General features: G+C 36.4%; 7 protein-coding genes across 7 annotated transcripts; 4 read left to right on the top strand and 3 right to left on the bottom strand.

Annotated features, from left to right (window-relative positions):
* Window positions 1-1887: 1887 nt before the first annotated feature.
* LOC105214926 (uncharacterized) lies at window positions 1888-2674 on the top strand. The gene is made up of 2 exons (XM_011188633.3): window positions 1888-2049; window positions 2147-2674. The coding sequence occupies exons 1-2, from the start codon at window positions 2038-2040 to the stop codon at window positions 2363-2365; spliced, it is 231 nt and encodes a 76-aa protein (XP_011186935.1). The 5' UTR covers window positions 1888-2037; the 3' UTR covers window positions 2366-2674.
* Window positions 2675-5637: 2963 nt separating this feature from the next.
* Window positions 5638-6275, bottom strand: LOC128919744 (cuticle protein 38-like). The gene is made up of 2 exons (XM_011187900.2): window positions 6128-6275; window positions 5638-6064 (listed from the first exon to the last, which is right to left on the bottom strand). The coding sequence occupies exons 1-2, from the start codon at window positions 6236-6238 to the stop codon at window positions 5741-5743; spliced, it is 435 nt and encodes a 144-aa protein (XP_011186202.2). The 5' UTR covers window positions 6239-6275; the 3' UTR covers window positions 5638-5740.
* A 1707-nt stretch (window positions 6276-7982) lies between these two features.
* On the bottom strand, window positions 7983-8606 carry LOC105214924 (vitelline membrane protein Vm26Ab). The gene is made up of 2 exons (XM_011188631.3): window positions 8447-8606; window positions 7983-8379 (listed from the first exon to the last, which is right to left on the bottom strand). Exons 1-2 carry the CDS (start codon window positions 8456-8458, stop codon window positions 8056-8058), a joined length of 336 nt encoding a protein of 111 aa, XP_011186933.1. The 5' UTR covers window positions 8459-8606; the 3' UTR covers window positions 7983-8055.
* A 1214-nt stretch (window positions 8607-9820) lies between these two features.
* On the top strand, window positions 9821-10519 carry LOC128921564 (cuticle protein 16.5-like). Its single transcript, XM_054229545.1, has 2 exons — window positions 9821-9982; window positions 10059-10519. Exons 1-2 carry the CDS (start codon window positions 9971-9973, stop codon window positions 10437-10439), a joined length of 393 nt encoding a protein of 130 aa, XP_054085520.1. The 5' UTR covers window positions 9821-9970; the 3' UTR covers window positions 10440-10519.
* Window positions 10520-12589: 2070 nt separating this feature from the next.
* Window positions 12590-13287, bottom strand: LOC105214925 (cuticle protein 16.5). Its single transcript, XM_011188632.3, has 2 exons — window positions 13127-13287; window positions 12590-13050 (listed from the first exon to the last, which is right to left on the bottom strand). The coding sequence occupies exons 1-2, from the start codon at window positions 13136-13138 to the stop codon at window positions 12670-12672; spliced, it is 393 nt and encodes a 130-aa protein (XP_011186934.1). The 5' UTR covers window positions 13139-13287; the 3' UTR covers window positions 12590-12669.
* Window positions 13288-14503: 1216 nt separating this feature from the next.
* Window positions 14504-15127, top strand: LOC128921565 (vitelline membrane protein Vm26Ab-like). Its single transcript, XM_054229546.1, has 2 exons — window positions 14504-14663; window positions 14731-15127. Exons 1-2 carry the CDS (start codon window positions 14652-14654, stop codon window positions 15052-15054), a joined length of 336 nt encoding a protein of 111 aa, XP_054085521.1. The 5' UTR covers window positions 14504-14651; the 3' UTR covers window positions 15055-15127.
* A 1707-nt stretch (window positions 15128-16834) lies between these two features.
* Window positions 16835-17472, top strand: LOC128921562 (cuticle protein 38-like). Its single transcript, XM_054229544.1, has 2 exons — window positions 16835-16982; window positions 17046-17472. The coding sequence occupies exons 1-2, from the start codon at window positions 16872-16874 to the stop codon at window positions 17367-17369; spliced, it is 435 nt and encodes a 144-aa protein (XP_054085519.1). The 5' UTR covers window positions 16835-16871; the 3' UTR covers window positions 17370-17472.
* The last annotated feature ends 814 nt before the right edge of the window (window positions 17473-18286 follow it).

The raw sequence follows: 18286 nt of genomic DNA, 5'->3' as shown, positions 1-18286 counted from the left end.
AAATATGCCTCATCGCTGAACAGAATTCGGCTCGAAAAGGAAGGATCATCTTGGAACTTTATTATTACGCTTATTTTGTACGCTTTCAATTTGTCTCAGTCACGTCAGTCTGAGTTGCTGCGAACTACGCCGAATCGACTCTCCACGGTTTTCGTTTACACCCTCAGCTACGGCTGCTATATTTTCTTCACTGCGTGTTGGACGTGGTCTATTCGGTCGAAGATTATCCAATAATGAAAGTTGGGTCTCAAGATGGATGATGGTTTTGCGAATAGTATACTCAGTAGGCCGATTATGTTGACCATAAGTTTTTAAACGTTGTTCTCGTTGTTCCTATCGTTGACCATACAGTTACATTGAATCAATAAGCTATCTGTTTTTTTATATGGAACAAATTTGGGTGTAATATTTGGGATCCAATTCGACGCATGTCCTTCATAAACAAAATTATCAAGCAACATCTTATTGGTTTCGTCTTTTTAAAGCTGAAACATATTCGAACCTTAGTATATGCGACATACTAAACTTACTTAATTATTTCGCCCACACATTCGACCATTTTTAGCAAAATCTAATGAATCTTTTACCATGTTTATATGGACAAAATATTAGAATTATTTAATATATAATTATTTTGGACTGTAATCTTATGTATGTAATCTTATTTCGTTACCGATGTTTTGAAAATCATGGACCTGAGGAGACGAATTCATATTTTAGTTCAGTTCAAAATTCACTTTTATTTTTTCACATTGACGCTTTACTGGGTTCTGAACATAGGATACATTTTAATTGCTAACAATTGTCGAAGGTGCGATTATCAAGGGGTAAACGCAACAATTATGAAATTCATTTTATAGTTACTAAGAAACGCATTCATAGATGAATTCAAGTTAGTCAATGTTTCTTACCATTTTTCCTGCTCTTCTTCATTTCTAATTTTCTTACTCATTAAAATTGTAACTGAAATGATCTACTATCGTGTATTAAAACATTATCTTTGATCGTTATTCTATCCATACTTAGGTTAGGTTTGGTTAAGGGGTAGATCTCCGCATACTGCAGAGAATCTCACTTGGACATATTCGACTGTCCTTTGTGATCATATCTTACCTAATGTTTTATAGATCAAATATATATTATCATCTAATAATCAATATATAAAGGGTTAACTACTTTATCTGCAAATCGAATTGGTGTTGTAATAGCTCTGTCTTAGAGCATTTGACAGCTTGTTTACGTAGTTAGTAAATTTCGTAATGTAGATATCAATCGAAGAAGCTTTATTGTCTAGAACTAATGAATATTTTTATAATAAACACGATCCGTTAATTTGGTATGCACGACATCAACCGCTGCGATTACTCAATAGTCTTTTTATAACGCATGAGAAGACACGTATGCACGCAAAAGGGGCAGCAATGAACTGGCAAGTGACCGATTGACTGATTGATTCAGTGACACATAGACGAAATACCTTCATATACATACGTACACAAATAGCACACAGCATTTCCACATTGAAAACAAAAGTGTTGATGTTACAATGCTTGAATACTTTGTTTTGTTACACTTTTGTAAAAAACATAAAAAAGTAGAAATGTGTGCGTTCGTAATTATTCCAAAACAATTCCCTTGAGCATACTAAATATTGGCTCCAGCTCAAAACTCTGGGCGTTGGCCCGGCATTGGCGCGTATTTTAGGCGTTTGTGACAGAATTGGCACAAATTCAAGTAAACAGTCAGCTGTGCTCCCGATATATACTTACATACTTACATATTTATATTTTTATTATGTTTCATTATTCTATATTATTAGGACTCGCTATGAATTTTTAATTGCTGTAATGACTAGTTCCACAAACGTGACACCGTCCCCAGCAGTAGTGGGCTGCAATTGCTTACAAAGGGTTCCGAAATGGAAATTGAGAATTTTCGAGTATAAATTGCGCGGAATTCGACGGCAGTGTCATCAGTTGCACTAGAACAACTTGAAGTAGTTAATTCTTAACACAGACAACAAACAAAAATATCACAATGTTCAAATTCGTAAGTGCTAAGGATAATTCGTAGCGTTTACCTTTTTATATAATATTATTAAATTTGCTCTGTAACTAAAATTAATTTATTTTGTCTTTCCATGTAGTTCGCCCTCTGCCTGTTCGCCGTGATCGCTTGTGTTGCCGCCAAACCGCAAGTGATTGCTGCTCCAGTGGCCTATACAGCCGCTTATTCGGCTCCAGTAGTGGCAGCCTCCCCCTACACCGCTGCTTACACGGCCGCTTACACGTCGCCCTACGCCGCCGCCTACTCCTATCCATATGCTGCATACAGTTATCCTTATGCCACCGCTTTCCTGCGTTAAATCACTTCGCGTGAGGGACAATATTTGGCGAACGCTCTGGATAAACGATTATGGATTTTAATGTTGTTTCCTGACTTATTTGTTAACATGCATAAGTATATACACGCATACACATATGAAATGTTATTTTGTTGAATTTTAAATTATTACTCTATTTTACCTTTCCAATTTTACACTGTATAGAAAGGTTATCAGCTTTTATCTTATCTTTGTTTACTTCCCCCTTTTTTTTCTTTTATGTTAATAAAATAATATGCAGAAAAAAACTAAAAAAAACGTATAAAATAAATAAACCGTCACAATTTATAAGTAGTTGCTTTTTTTTACTTTACTTACTTTTAATTAAAATTTTCCATTAATCCATATGTGGGAATTATATGACACAAGTTTGTGCAAAAAAGATTTAATATTGTTCTTTGACGCGATAGTAATTGATCAGCAGTCATAGTCATATTCAGGGACTTCTGATTACTTTATCGTATACTTAAAATTAAATTTTCCTTTGAATTAGTCTCGGACACACAGCTCAATTAAAACGTTGATTTAGATCGATGTATCAAACAAAATAAAGATCTCACTTTTATACATTAATTCTTAATTGAATACAAATCGAGTGAAAATCCTATGCATCTCTGCGGGTTATTATCCACGTTGTGAATTTGGTTGGTTAAATAATTCAACTCTACGTTAGATGTCGCTGTTGGAAATAATGGTTGTTGCTATTGATAAAATAGCAATCAGCTGATGAAACTTATGGAGAACAAACACAAAAATGTATAATTGCTGATCGTTAATCGGGTAGCCGGCAGTGCGAAGGGAAAATACTGGTTTCTCAATTATAATCTTAAAGCTCCAGTTACCGATGATTGACTTGACCTAGAGAGACTTGAGAACTGTCACATAAAAGATCCGTTTAATGGGCCTTGCATGTATTTGATTACCGAACGCATGACTTGACTTGAAAGTCTGTTGAATTTAGAACTCTAAGTTACGTTGACATTTGTACTGCTCTCCCTCTCTCACTGCTTCTCTTTTCATTCTCATTATGACACCATTCCAGTGTTGCCTGAATGTTTTCGTTTAAAATTAAATATGTTAAAATTCTAATCTTTAATATTTGTAGATCTTCAAATAAAGAAAAAATAAGATAATTCAGAGGAAAATACCTTTTTCACAACAATTATTTTTTAATGTTGTTAATAAAAAAATATTTTATTGTATTTATAACGCAAATACTTGTTTAACTTTAAGTGCAATAAACAAATCCCATCAAATTGGTATGATATGGGGGTAATTTTTGCAACAGAAACATAACTATTGCGAATCTCTGCAAGAATTTGTGGTGATCTGCTCAGAAAAAAATATTTTGCGAATTTATGTAATGAAAAATTGAATGTAAATGTTCAAATACAATTTGAATAATTTATTTATTCACCTATCATTTATACGCTTGGCTGGCTCCAATTTATTACATCTTCTAACAATTTTAAATATCGAAAACTGAACTACGCGTGCACGTTTCTTTTGTGCTATTCTGCTCAAAGCTATATTCATATATGTATTTATTAAAGAGTTTTCTTTCAAACAGAAAATCTTCACGTGTTCACAGATTTCCTAATAGTGAAGATTTTTTTATATACTAGTTTTAAAATCTTCAATCTTGGTTATATTTTAATTTAAAAAACTTAATTTTAAAGCTAAATCTGCACATCTGGCAACTTTACCCAGAAACTATAATAATAACAGCTGAAGTTGAAGTTGTGTGAAGTATAACTGCATCTAAGTTTTCCAAGCCAAATTTTTCGAAGCTGAGTCAAGTCAAGCATCGGTAACTGGAGCTTAATGTATTAAATTAATTAGGCTGTGAGAAAAGACTATTAGAAACGTCGTTTTCAAAAGTTAAAGATTAAAATAAATGTACACACTTTTTTGAATTTGTATTCTGTAATCCAATATCTGTATTGCCAATTATTATTTCTCAATTATTTTATTTATTAGACACCAAAGTATGATAATAATATTTATTCAATGTGTTATTTCTTTAGCCATCAGAAGAGGTTCAACATAAAACTGAAATAAATTAAAAGTTGAAACTCATTTACATATATTGTAACTTATAGTTTAGTGAATGTTTTTTAAATTTAATCCTCCCGTTTTTGAAAAGTTTCAAATATATCACTTAAAAAAGTCAACCGTATGAGCCACAATCCATTATTTTACCACCCTATCAGTATGACTTCTTCTGAATTATAGTTTTATAGGTTTCCGCGTTCAATTTGGAAGTCACAAACTTAAGGTCGCACGTGTCATTGAGTGTATTTCTTCAGACGTGTGAAAACTACTCAGGAAGTGCTCTTCTTAGTGACAGTTGTAATCATCTGGACCGTCTAAGTTATACTTCTTACAACCGAAAAATGTCACATTGTCTTAATTCCTCGCCAAGCTTATGTTTTTGGGCCCAAATTACAGTCGTGAAAATTTACGTGCAAAGTGTTTTTACACACTTGTTTCTAGGATACATTTTTCTTTTATTTTGGATGCTCGGGAATGGAGCTGGATGACTTTCGAATAATATCCCTTCTGTCGAACACAATGATAACTACATACATATTCTGCTTTGTATCTTAAAAAACAAAACATATAAACATTCAATGTTTATAACAAAATGAAAATGCAAGCGAAATTATATGAACCTATTCATATAGATTATGATTTTACTTATAACATATGTTCCAAGTTTAATTAAGATATCCCAATTTTCACTCAAGTTATCGCTTGCACGGACGGACAGACGGACGGACAGACATCCGGATTTCAACTCCACTCGTCATCCTGATCATTTATATATATATAACCCCATATCTAACTCTTTTATTTCTTGGTGACACAAACAACCGTTATGTGAACAAAACTATAATACTCTGTGCAACATAGGTGCAACCTAGGTGGTGAAAATCAGCTAATTACTCGAATTGCATTGGAATGATTGCATTTTGCAAAATTTGAGAAATTATCTTTTCCGACTTTTTAAGCGGACTCCGCAGACTGAAGATATTGTTGCAGCCTGGTTTTTTCCCATAACAAGAGACCAAAATAGGGACTTTTAAGGAATATACCCTTGGCATATGAATAAACTTATATTTTTCGGCCCGGCCTAATATCCAGCCTTTGTTCCTTGCAAGTTGCGAGAGTTTACAATCGAAGCTTAGCCCTTCTTTAAGCGTAATTTTAAACACAGCTTTTATATATTTTTAAATGAATAAAGAGAATAATTTTAGTTTGTTTTGCTAGTGTGTTATCACATATATTTGCTATACCGAGTTTCTATTTTTAATATAATCACAGACCGAAAATTAAAGTTTCTTCGATTAAAGCTTATTTGCGCAAGACAGCGACAGCTGGAGCAGCAGCGACCACTGGGGCTGGGGCAGCAACTACTGGAGCAGCATAGGCAGCTGGAAAAGCGGCGGAGTGGGCGACCGAGTGAGCATTGTAGCTGCTGGCGTAGGGTGCGACGTAACCAGCATATCCGGCGGTGTAGGCGAGGGGAGCGGAGTAAGCAGCGGCGACTGGAGTGGCGTAAGCATGAGCAAGAGGGGCAGCAGCTAATGGGGCAGAATAAGCCAATGGAGCAGCCAACAAACCGGGCTTAGCAGCACCGAAGGCAACAGCGAAGATAGACAAGAAGCAGACAGCGAACTGTAAAAATACAATAGTTAATATATTACTTGAAATAGTTTCGAAAATCATTTTCCAACTTACCAATTTGAACATTTTGATAATTTTGAGTTTTTGACTTCTTTGCAAGCGAAGAGGTAAACGAATTGTGATATCGATAGTTTGGAGGGCACTTGCTTTTATACCAAATTCCATGTTCACACACACTGTATAAATTATTTATAAGCTCGATAAAATAACGGATTTGTAATACTAAGTAGACATTGGTGCGTCACTCTTTGCTACATATTGACTATGATAACTCTGGACAATACTGGTCAAGCCACCCAAACTCTGATAGTTAAAAATGTTTTATCTACCTACATTCATTAACACATTTCAGTATATCGATTGGCCTCAGATTTTTGTGATGTATTGATAAGTATAATAATACTTATAATTATAGTTTTGTTCGCATAACGGTTGTTTGTAAGTCATAAAACAAAACGAGTGAGATATAGGGTTATATATACCAAAGTGTTTAGGGTGACGAGTAGATTTGAATTTCGGATGTTTGTCAGTCCATGCGTCGGTCCATGCAAGGGATAACTTGGATAAAAATTAAGATACCTTGACGAATTGACATGTTTCTTGGAACTGTGGCGGGTTACTATTGAAAATGCGTAAATCGAACCAGGCCACGCCCACAAATGGCGAAAACCAAAAACCTTTAAAAAGTCATAAATAAGCCATAAATAATGTAATGAAAGTGGTATTTGGTACAGAGGATCACACTAGAGGTGGACATATTACGGTGAAGTTTTTTTCTATGAGTGAAACACTCAATTTTATAGAAGAAATTACAGAAAAAAAGGGTCAGGTTTAAAAAAAAAGGAAATGACCGTTGGCGTCGCCCATTTATACGTCAAAAACCATATCTCAGAAACTACTCAAACGCTTTCAATTGTAAATGGACGAAATCGGTTCACAACCACGTCTACTTCCCATATACCCGAACTTTGAAGTCGGTCTGAATTGTTTAGTTTACAATATATAAAGTTAGTACTAGTGAAGATATCGGCACAGAACTTTGCAAAAATACTGTATTTAAAGAGTGGCATCGCCCTTCTAAAAATCGTCGAAATTGGTCCATAAGTTTTCAAGACGCTATACATCGAATATGAAGACCTCAGTACTTCTAACAAATCTTTTACCGAAATTTTAGTTAAGTCTCTCAGATATTTTGAAGACATTTTGAGAGAATATGTTTCTTCTTATAATATGTCTCCGTGCCAACAATGAGTGAAATCGGGTCATAACTTCATCTATCTCCCATATACTTAATATTAGGGTTTTCAAACTCTCAATGGACTTTATGCCATATATATGGAAAATTGGTCAAAAACCATATCTCAGGTACTACTCGACAGATTTCAATGAAATTCGGTATATAATATTTTCTTGACACCCCGATGACATGTGTGAGATGAAATCGGTTCACAACCACGACAACTCCCCATATAACTCAATTTTGAAATCCACCTGATTCATTCACTTTATAATATATATATATGGAAACAATAAAGATAGCGAAATAAAACTTTATACAAATACTGTATATGATCCGTGGCATCACTTGTGAAAAAACTTTTCAATGCCCCGGATATCGAATATGAAGAACTCAGTGCCTTATGGTAATTTTTCACTGACAATATCGGTAAATCTCTCAGATATCTCAATTTAATTTAGAGGAAATCGTTTTCTTCTAATAGTATATCTCTGTACCAGAAGTGGTTAAAATCGGGTCATAACTTCCCCTAGCTCTCATATAGCAATTATAAGATTTTCAAAAATACTATAGCTTATAAATCGGTTAATATGTGAAATATCTTAGCCAAATTACGTGAGCATATACTCAAAGACTAGAGGACTATGAAAAACTAAATCTTTTCTTTTCAGGTTTAAATTTTTATTTAATTTTTTTCGTATTGCCTAAGTTCATCACAGTTTCCAAAATGCTATTCGTTCCTGATCTATTTCTTCAATACAGCGACTGCTGGGGCAGCAGCGACCACTGGGGCTGGGGCGGCGACTACTGGAGCAGCATAGGCAGCTGGGAAAGCGGCGGAGTGAGCGATCGAGTGAGCATTGTAGCTGCTGGCGTAGGGTGCAACGTAACCAGCATATCCGGTGGTGTAGGCCAGAGGAGCGGAGTAAGCAGCGGCGACTGGAGCGGCATAAGCGTGAGCAATGGGAGCAGCAGCTAATGGAGCAGAGTAAGCCAATGGAGCAGCCAACAAACCGGGCTTAGCAGCACCGAAGGCAACAGCGAAGAGGGCCAAGAAGCAGACAGCGAACTGTAAAAATACAATAGTTAATATACATATTACTTGAAATAGTTTCGAAAATCCTCATCCAACTTACCAATTTGAACATTTTGTTAATTTTGAGTATTGGACTTCTTTACAAGCGTAGATGTAAACGAATTGTGATATGAACCATGAACAAAACGCTTGTTTTTATATCTGCAGACAAGTGTTGGGCATAGATTAGCATTAATAGTGTAGGTAAAGTTGGAGGGACGTGCTCACAGTACAAATTAGGCATTAATACGTCACATTTTATCGTTGACTTCATGAGTAACATATTTTTTTTTTATAATGAAAACTATTTCATGCACTTTGTTAGAATTCTATGCATTATGGGGGTGTGACAAGTGTAAGAGTGATTTTTCATACCAATTTAACGACGGCGTTAAAAAATTGGGCATTATGTCTTAATCAGGTTGGTTATGTGAGAAGTGGATTAGTGGATGTACATAGCGACAGATATGAGGAATCATTTCACCTTATTATTATCCATATTACAAATAAAAATTGTGGCATGTAAAGATGAAATTGCAGCACTTTAAGTAAGAACAAAAGATACTTATACTTATATATACACTTATACTTAAACTTATTATAAGTAGATTATATTACTTTTCATTACTATACAAAGAGTATTTCATGGAAATCTGAACTCTTAAAAAGCTATTCAATTTTAAATTCTCTATATATTATCTGTAGTATGTACATATACATAGATACCATAAAGTATGTTGTGACGTGCATTTTCTGATACTAAATTCCATCCAATTGGGAAATTAATTTCAATTCAACAATTGATAGAACGCTCTAATTTAAACGTGCCCACACTTTTAAGCTCTACTAAATAGAAGTACAGCGCTGTTGAACACATGAATGTTATCAGCCGGTGCGTAGGCTTTGCACTTTGTCACGTGACCGGCGTACCGAAACCATAAGCTCAGACATATTTCATGGTACGCTTCACTTGTCAAAACAAAGGTAAAAAGTTAAACAGTGTTAAATGTCCAAAAAACCGATTGCAATAACAACGAGCATAAAAATGCTATTCGCAAATGGGTAATGAAGTGGTGATTTGCATAAAAATTGTATTGGCGCATGCGCGACTGTCGGCTAGCAAAGTCGTTGCCATCCTCAACACGACAGATGGCCGTGAATATTAGCGTCAACACACATCAGGCACACATGCTGATAGCTAAGTACGTGATCTGCTTTGATTACCATTGCATTTCTGGCTCTATGCTCTTCACTTGAGCACTGGAATTTTGGCAATTTACCTTTGAAATTAGCTAAATGCTCACAATTGTGGGGAATTCGAGTGGCGAAATGATTTTTGAATATGCAACTAGCTTCTGCTACATTTGCTAATGCTATAAAAAATCAGAAGGAATTTTTGAATTCACTTCTTACTTTATTTATTTATTAATCGGCTCATTTGCCACTAGCTGGCAAAATCTCATGCGGCGCGTATAAAAGGCCCAGCCAAGGCAACCGACTCAACATAATCGTCTACAGCCGCACTGTAAGCACACAAAGAATTTCAGTCTTTGCAAAGGAATCACTCCAAAAAAAACAAATCAAAATGTTCAAATTGGTAAGTGGCAAAGGTGAAAAGTACACTGCTGAGCAGTATCTTTAATATAGAAATCATTTTAAATTTTTCCTTACAGTTCGCTGTCTGCTTTGTAGCTCTCTTCGCCTGTGCTTTCGGTGCGGCCAAACCCGCGTTCCTGGCTTCACCATTGGCCTACTCCGCACCACTGGCCGCCGCTCCTGTTGCCGCTGCTTACCACGCCGGTTATGCACCCTACATCGCTCCCTACGCTAGCAGCTACACCGCTCACGGCGTCGCCCACGCTGCTGCCTTCCCCGCTGCCTACGCTGCCGCTCCATATGTAGCCTCATATGCTGCTCCAGCTGTAGTTCCCGCCGCACGTTTCGTCGCCCCAGCTGCTCATGTAGTTGCCGCCGCTCCCGCTCCCGTCGTTGCCGCTGCCCCCGCAGTTGCCGCAGCCCCAGCTGTCGCTGCTGTTCCAGTTGTGAAGAAATAAGTTCTGTAATTAGATATTGAACTATTGCATTAGAAATGATGAGGATAAAGTAAAAATAATAAAAAAATGTTAACGACTCACTTAGTTTTTTATTCAAATATACAACTTAAAGTGTGGTATGAAGGAATTATGAGGACTGGATCTCGTCAGTGATACACAAATAATTCAATTTGCTTTATCAGCGGTTTTATCAGCTTGGTCGACACTTTTACCTTACCAATTTGCGGTGCGTTACTTGGAAATAAAACTACAGAATCTTCAATTCTCCTAAGATCCAATTTAATGATGTAATGAGCCTATAATGCTCACTAAGAAATCAGGATCAGGATTCGGATATCGTATATAATATATACTCTAAATAACTCCGTTATAAATGATTTCTTGAGAAAAAATAATGCCGATCCATTCATTGCCCTAACCCTAAATATCGAATATGATAACTACCGTCATTCAATCGTAGACTCTTACTAAGCATATATTTAATGAGGTATATGTCTCCGAAAAAATTATAATATTAGATATTCATATCTGAATTAGAATTCCTTACTATTTGTCAGGTTAATGATTTTGTATACAAAGCATGGAGAAACTAAGTAAAATCATAATCTATATGAATAGGTTCATATAATTTCGCTTGCATTTTCATTTTGTTATAAACATTGAATGTTTATATGTTTTGTTTTTTAAGATACAAAGCAGAATATGTATGTAGTTATCATTGTGTTCGACAGAAGGGATATTATTCGAAAGTCATCCAGCTCCATTCCCGAGCATCCAAAATAAAAGAAAAATGTATCCTAGAAACAAGTGTGTAAAAACACTTTGCACGTAAATTTTCACGACTGTAATTTGGGCCCAAAAACATAAGCTTGGCGAGGAATTAAGACAATGTGACATTTTTCGGTTGTAAGAAGTATAACTTAGACGGTCCAGATGATTACAACTGTCACTAAGAAGAGCACTTCCTGAGTAGTTTTCACACGTCTGAAGAAATACACTCAATGACACGTGCGACCTTAAGTTTGTGACTTCCAAATTGAACGCGGAAACCTATAAAACTATAATTCAGAAGAAGTCAAAAAGTTTCAAATATATCACTTAAAAAAGTCAACCGTATGAGCCACAATCCATTATTTTACCACCCTATCAGTATGACTTCTTCTGAATTATAGTTTTATAGGTTTCCGCGTTCAATTTGGAAGTCACAAACTTAAGGTCGCACGTGTCATTGAGTGTATTTCTTCAGACGTGTGAAAACTACTCAGGAAGTGCTCTTCTTAGTGACAGTTGTAATCATCTGGACCGTCTAAGTTATACTTCTTACAACCGAAAAATGTCACATTGTCTTAATTCCTCGCCAAGCTTATGTTTTTGGGCCCAAATTACAGTCGTGAAAATTTACGTGCAAAGTGTTTTTACACACTTGTTTCTAGGATACATTTTTCTTTTATTTTGGATGCTCGGGAATGGAGCTGGATGACTTTCGAATAATATCCCTTCTGTCGAACACAATGATAACTACATACATATTCTGCTTTGTATCTTAAAAAACAAAACATATAAACATTCAATGTTTATAACAAAATGAAAATGCAAGCGAAATTATATGAACCTATTCATATAGATTATGATTTTACTTAGTTTCTCCATGCTTTGTATACAAAATCATTAACCTGACAAATAGTAAGGAATTCTAATTCAGATATGAATATCTAATATTATAATTTTTTCGGAGACATATACCTCATTAAATATATGCTTAGTAAGAGTCTACGATTGAATGACGGTAGTTATCATATTCGATATTTAGGGTTAGGGCAATGAATGGATCGGCATTATTTTTTCTCAAGAAATCATTTATAACGGAGTTATTTAGAGTATATATTATATACGATATCCGAATCCTGATCCTGATTTCTTAGTGAGCATTATAGGCTCATTACATCATTAAATTGGATCTTAGGAGAATTGAAGATTCTGTAGTTTTATTTCCAAGTAACGCACCGCAAATTGGTAAGGTAAAAGTGTCGACCAAGCTGATAAAACCGCTGATAAAGCAAATTGAATTATTTGTGTATCACTGACGAGATCCAGTCCTCATAATTCCTTCATACCACACTTTAAGTTGTATATTTGAATAAAAAACTAAGTGAGTCGTTAACATTTTTTTATTATTTTTACTTTATCCTCATCATTTCTAATGCAATAGTTCAATATCTAATTACAGAACTTATTTCTTCACAACTGGAACAGCAGCGACAGCTGGGGCTGCGGCAACTGCGGGGGCAGCGGCAACGACGGGAGCGGGAGCGGCGGCAACTACATGAGCAGCTGGGGCGACGAAACGTGCGGCGGGAACTACAGCTGGAGCAGCATATGAGGCTACATATGGAGCGGCAGCGTAGGCAGCGGGGAAGGCAGCAGCGTGGGCGACGCCGTGAGCGGTGTAGCTGCTAGCGTAGGGAGCGATGTAGGGTGCATAACCGGCGTGGTAAGCAGCGGCAACAGGAGCGGCGGCCAGTGGTGCGGAGTAGGCCAATGGTGAAGCCAGGAACGCGGGTTTGGCCGCACCGAAAGCACAGGCGAAGAGAGCTACAAAGCAGACAGCGAACTGTAAGGAAAAATTTAAAATGATTTCTATATTAAAGATACTGCTCAGCAGTGTACTTTTCACCTTTGCCACTTACCAATTTGAACATTTTGATTTGTTTTTTTTTGGAGTGATTCCTTTGCAAAGACTGAAATTCTTTGTGTGCTTACAGTGCGGCTGTAGACGATTATGTTGAGTCGGTTGCCTTGGCTGGGCCTTTTATACGCGCCGCATGAGATTTTGCCAGCTAGTGGCAAATGAGCCGATTAATAAATAAATAAAGTAAGAAGTGAATTCAAAAATTCCTTCTGATTTTTTATAGCATTAGCAAATGTAGCAGAAGCTAGTTGCATATTCAAAAATCATTTCGCCACTCGAATTCCCCACAATTGTGAGCATTTAGCTAATTTCAAAGGTAAATTGCCAAAATTCCAGTGCTCAAGTGAAGAGCATAGAGCCAGAAATGCAATGGTAATCAAAGCAGATCACGTACTTAGCTATCAGCATGTGTGCCTGATGTGTGTTGACGCTAATATTCACGGCCATCTGTCGTGTTGAGGATGGCAACGACTTTGCTAGCCGACAGTCGCGCATGCGCCAATACAATTTTTATGCAAATCACCACTTCATTACCCATTTGCGAATAGCATTTTTATGCTCGTTGTTATTGCAATCGGTTTTTTGGACATTTAACACTGTTTAACTTTTTACCTTTGTTTTGACAAGTGAAGCGTACCATGAAATATGTCTGAGCTTATGGTTTCGGTACGCCGGTCACGTGACAAAGTGCAAAGCCTACGCACCGGCTGATAACATTCATGTGTTCAACAGCGCTGTACTTCTATTTAGTAGAGCTTAAAAGTGTGGGCACGTTTAAATTAGAGCGTTCTATCAATTGTTGAATTGAAATTAATTTCCCAATTGGATGGAATTTAGTATCAGAAAATGCACGTCACAACATACTTTATGGTATCTATGTATATGTACATACTACAGATAATATATAGAGAATTTAAAATTGAATAGCTTTTTAAGAGTTCAGATTTCCATGAAATACTCTTTGTATAGTAATGAAAAGTAATATAATCTACTTATAATAAGTTTAAGTATAAGTGTATATATAAGTATAAGTATCTTTTGTTCTTACTTAAAGTGCTGCAATTTCATCTTTACATGCCACAATTTTTATTTGTAATATGGATAATAATAAGGTGAAATGATTCCTCATATCTGTCGCTATGTACATCCACTAATCCACTTCTCACATAACCAACCTGATTAAGACATAATGCCCAATTTTTTAACGCCGTCGTTAAATTGGTATGAAAAATCACTCTTACACTTGTCACACCCCCATAATGCATAGAATTCTAACAAAGTGCATGAAATAGTTTTCATTATAAAAAAAAAATATGTTACTCATGAAGTCAACGATAAAATGTGACGTATTAATGCCTAATTTGTACTGTGAGCACGTCCCTCCAACTTTACCTACACTATTAATGCTAATCTATGCCCAACACTTGTCTGCAGATATAAAAACAAGCGTTTTGTTCATGGTTCATATCACAATTCGTTTACATCTACGCTTGTAAAGAAGTCCAATACTCAAAATTAACAAAATGTTCAAATTGGTAAGTTGGATGAGGATTTTCGAAACTATTTCAAGTAATATGTATATTAACTATTGTATTTTTACAGTTCGCTGTCTGCTTCTTGGCCCTCTTCGCTGTTGCCTTCGGTGCTGCTAAGCCCGGTTTGTTGGCTGCTCCATTGGCTTACTCTGCTCCATTAGCTGCTGCTCCCATTGCTCACGCTTATGCCGCTCCAGTCGCCGCTGCTTACTCCGCTCCTCTGGCCTACACCACCGGATATGCTGGTTACGTTGCACCCTACGCCAGCAGCTACAATGCTCACTCGATCGCTCACTCCGCCGCTTTCCCAGCTGCCTATGCTGCTCCAGTAGTCGCCGCCCCAGCCCCAGTGGTCGCTGCTGCCCCAGCAGTCGCTGTATTGAAGAAATAGATCAGGAACGAATAGCATTTTGGAAACTGTGATGAACTTAGGCAATACGAAAAAAATTAAATAAAAATTTAAACCTGAAAAGAAAAGATTTAGTTTTTCATAGTCCTCTAGTCTTTGAGTATATGCTCACGTAATTTGGCTAAGATATTTCACATATTAACCGATTTATAAGCTATAGTATTTTTGAAAATCTTATAATTGCTATATGAGAGCTAGGGGAAGTTATGACCCGATTTTAACCACTTCTGGTACAGAGATATACTATTAGAAGAAAACGATTTCCTCTAAATTAAATTGAGATATCTGAGAGATTTACCGATATTGTCAGTGAAAAATTACCATAAGGCACTGAGTTCTTCATATTCGATATCCGGGGCATTGAAAAGTTTTTTCACAAGTGATGCCACGGATCATATACAGTATTTGTATAAAGTTTTATTTCGCTATCTTTATTGTTTCCATATATATATATTATAAAGTGAATGAATCAGGTGGATTTCAAAATTGAGTTATATGGGGAGTTGTCGTGGTTGTGAACCGATTTCATCTCACACATGTCATCGGGGTGTCAAGAAAATATTATATACCGAATTTCATTGAAATCTGTCGAGTAGTACCTGAGATATGGTTTTTGACCAATTTTCCATATATATGGCATAAAGTCCATTGAGAGTTTGAAAACCCTAATATTAAGTATATGGGAGATAGATGAAGTTATGACCCGATTTCACTCATTGTTGGCACGGAGACATATTATAAGAAGAAACATATTCTCTCAAAATGTCTTCAAAATATCTGAGAGACTTAACTAAAATTTCGGTAAAAGATTTGTTAGAAGTACTGAGGTCTTCATATTCGATGTATAGCGTCTTGAAAACTTATGGACCAATTTCGACGATTTTTAGAAGGGCGATGCCACTCTTTAAATACAGTATTTTTGCAAAGTTCTGTGCCGATATCTTCACTAGTACTAACTTTATATATTGTAAACTAAACAATTCAGACCGACTTCAAAGTTCGGGTATATGGGAAGTAGACGTGGTTGTGAACCGATTTCGTCCATTTACAATTGAAAGCGTTTGAGTAGTTTCTGAGATATGGTTTTTGACGTATAAATGGGCGACGCCAACGGTCATTTCCTTTTTTTTTAAACCTGACCCTTTTTTTCTGTAATTTCTTCTATAAAATTGAGTGTTTCACTCATAGAAAAAAACTTCACCGTAATATGTCCACCTCTAGTGTGATCCTCTGTACCAAATACCACTTTCATTACATTATTTATGGCTTATTTATGACTTTTTAAAGGTTTTTGGTTTTCGCCATTTGTGGGCGTGGCCTGGTTCGATTTACGCATTTTCAATAGTAACCCGCCACAGTTCCAAGAAACATGTCAATTCGTCAAGGTATCTTAATTTTTATCCAAGTTATCCCTTGCATGGACCGACGCATGGACTGACAAACATCCGAAATTCAAATCTACTCGTCACCCTAAACACTTTGGTATATATAACCCTATATCTCACTCGTTTTGTTTTATGACTTACAAACAACCGTTATGCGAACAAAACTATAATTATAAGTATTATTATACTTATCAATACATCACAAAAATCTGAGGCCAATCGATATACTGAAATGTGTTAATGAATGTAGGTAGATAAAACATTTTTAACTATCAGAGTTTGGGTGGCTTGACCAGTATTGTCCAGAGTTATCATAGTCAATATGTAGCAAAGAGTGACGCACCAATGTCTACTTAGTATTACAAATCCGTTATTTTATCGAGCTTATAAATAATTTATACAGTGTGTGTGAACATGGAATTTGGTATAAAAGCAAGTGCCCTCCAAACTATCGATATCACAATTCGTTTACCTCTTCGCTTGCAAAGAAGTCAAAAACTCAAAATTATCAAAATGTTCAAATTGGTAAGTTGGAAAATGATTTTCGAAACTATTTCAAGTAATATATTAACTATTGTATTTTTACAGTTCGCTGTCTGCTTCTTGTCTATCTTCGCTGTTGCCTTCGGTGCTGCTAAGCCCGGTTTGTTGGCTGCTCCATTGGCTTATTCTGCCCCATTAGCTGCTGCCCCTCTTGCTCATGCTTACGCCACTCCAGTCGCCGCTGCTTACTCCGCTCCCCTCGCCTACACCGCCGGATATGCTGGTTACGTCGCACCCTACGCCAGCAGCTACAATGCTCACTCGGTCGCCCACTCCGCCGCTTTTCCAGCTGCCTATGCTGCTCCAGTAGTTGCTGCCCCAGCCCCAGTGGTCGCTGCTGCTCCAGCTGTCGCTGTCTTGCGCAAATAAGCTTTAATCGAAGAAACTTTAATTTTCGGTCTGTGATTATATTAAAAATAGAAACTCGGTATAGCAAATATATGTGATAACACACTAGCAAAACAAACTAAAATTATTCTCTTTATTCATTTAAAAATATATAAAAGCTGTGTTTAAAATTACGCTTAAAGAAGGGCTAAGCTTCGATTGTAAACTCTCGCAACTTGCAAGGAACAAAGGCTGGATATTAGGCCGGGCCGAAAAATATAAGTTTATTCATATGCCAAGGGTATATTCCTTAAAAGTCCCTATTTTGGTCTCTTGTTATGGGAAAAAACCAGGCTGCAACAATATCTTCAGTCTGCGGAGTCCGCTTAAAAAGTCGGAAAAGATAATTTCTCAAATTTTGCAAAATGCAATCATTCCAATGCAATTCGAGTAATTAGCTGATTTTCACCACCTAGGTTGCACCTATGTTGCACAGAGTATTATAGTTTTGTTCACATAACGGTTGTTTGTGTCACCAAGAAATAAAAGAGTTAGATATGGGGTTATATATATATAAATGATCAGGATGACGAGTGGAGTTGAAATCCGGATGTCTGTCCGTCCGTCTGTCCGTCCGTGCAAGCGATAACTTGAGTGAAAATTGGGATATCTTAATTAAACTTGGAACATATGTTCCTCTTGGGACCGTGAGAGGGTTGCTTTCTAAAATGGGCGAAATCGGTCCACTGCCACGCCCACAAAATGGCGGAAACCAAAAACACATAAAGTGTCATAACTAAGCTATAAATAAAGTTATAAAAGTAAAATTTGGAATAAAGGATCGCACTAGGCAAATGCATATTTGGATGTAATTTTTTTGGGGAAGTGGGCATGGCCCCGCTTCCAAATCGATTATTTGTATATATCTCGCAAACCAATGAAGCTATATAATCCAAACT

This window comes from Zeugodacus cucurbitae, chromosome 4, assembly GCF_028554725.1.
Source record: "Zeugodacus cucurbitae isolate PBARC_wt_2022May chromosome 4, idZeuCucr1.2, whole genome shotgun sequence".
NCBI classification, from domain to species: domain Eukaryota; kingdom Metazoa; phylum Arthropoda; class Insecta; order Diptera; family Tephritidae; genus Zeugodacus; species Zeugodacus cucurbitae.
This window is presented reverse-complemented; position numbering and strand designations above follow the sequence as displayed.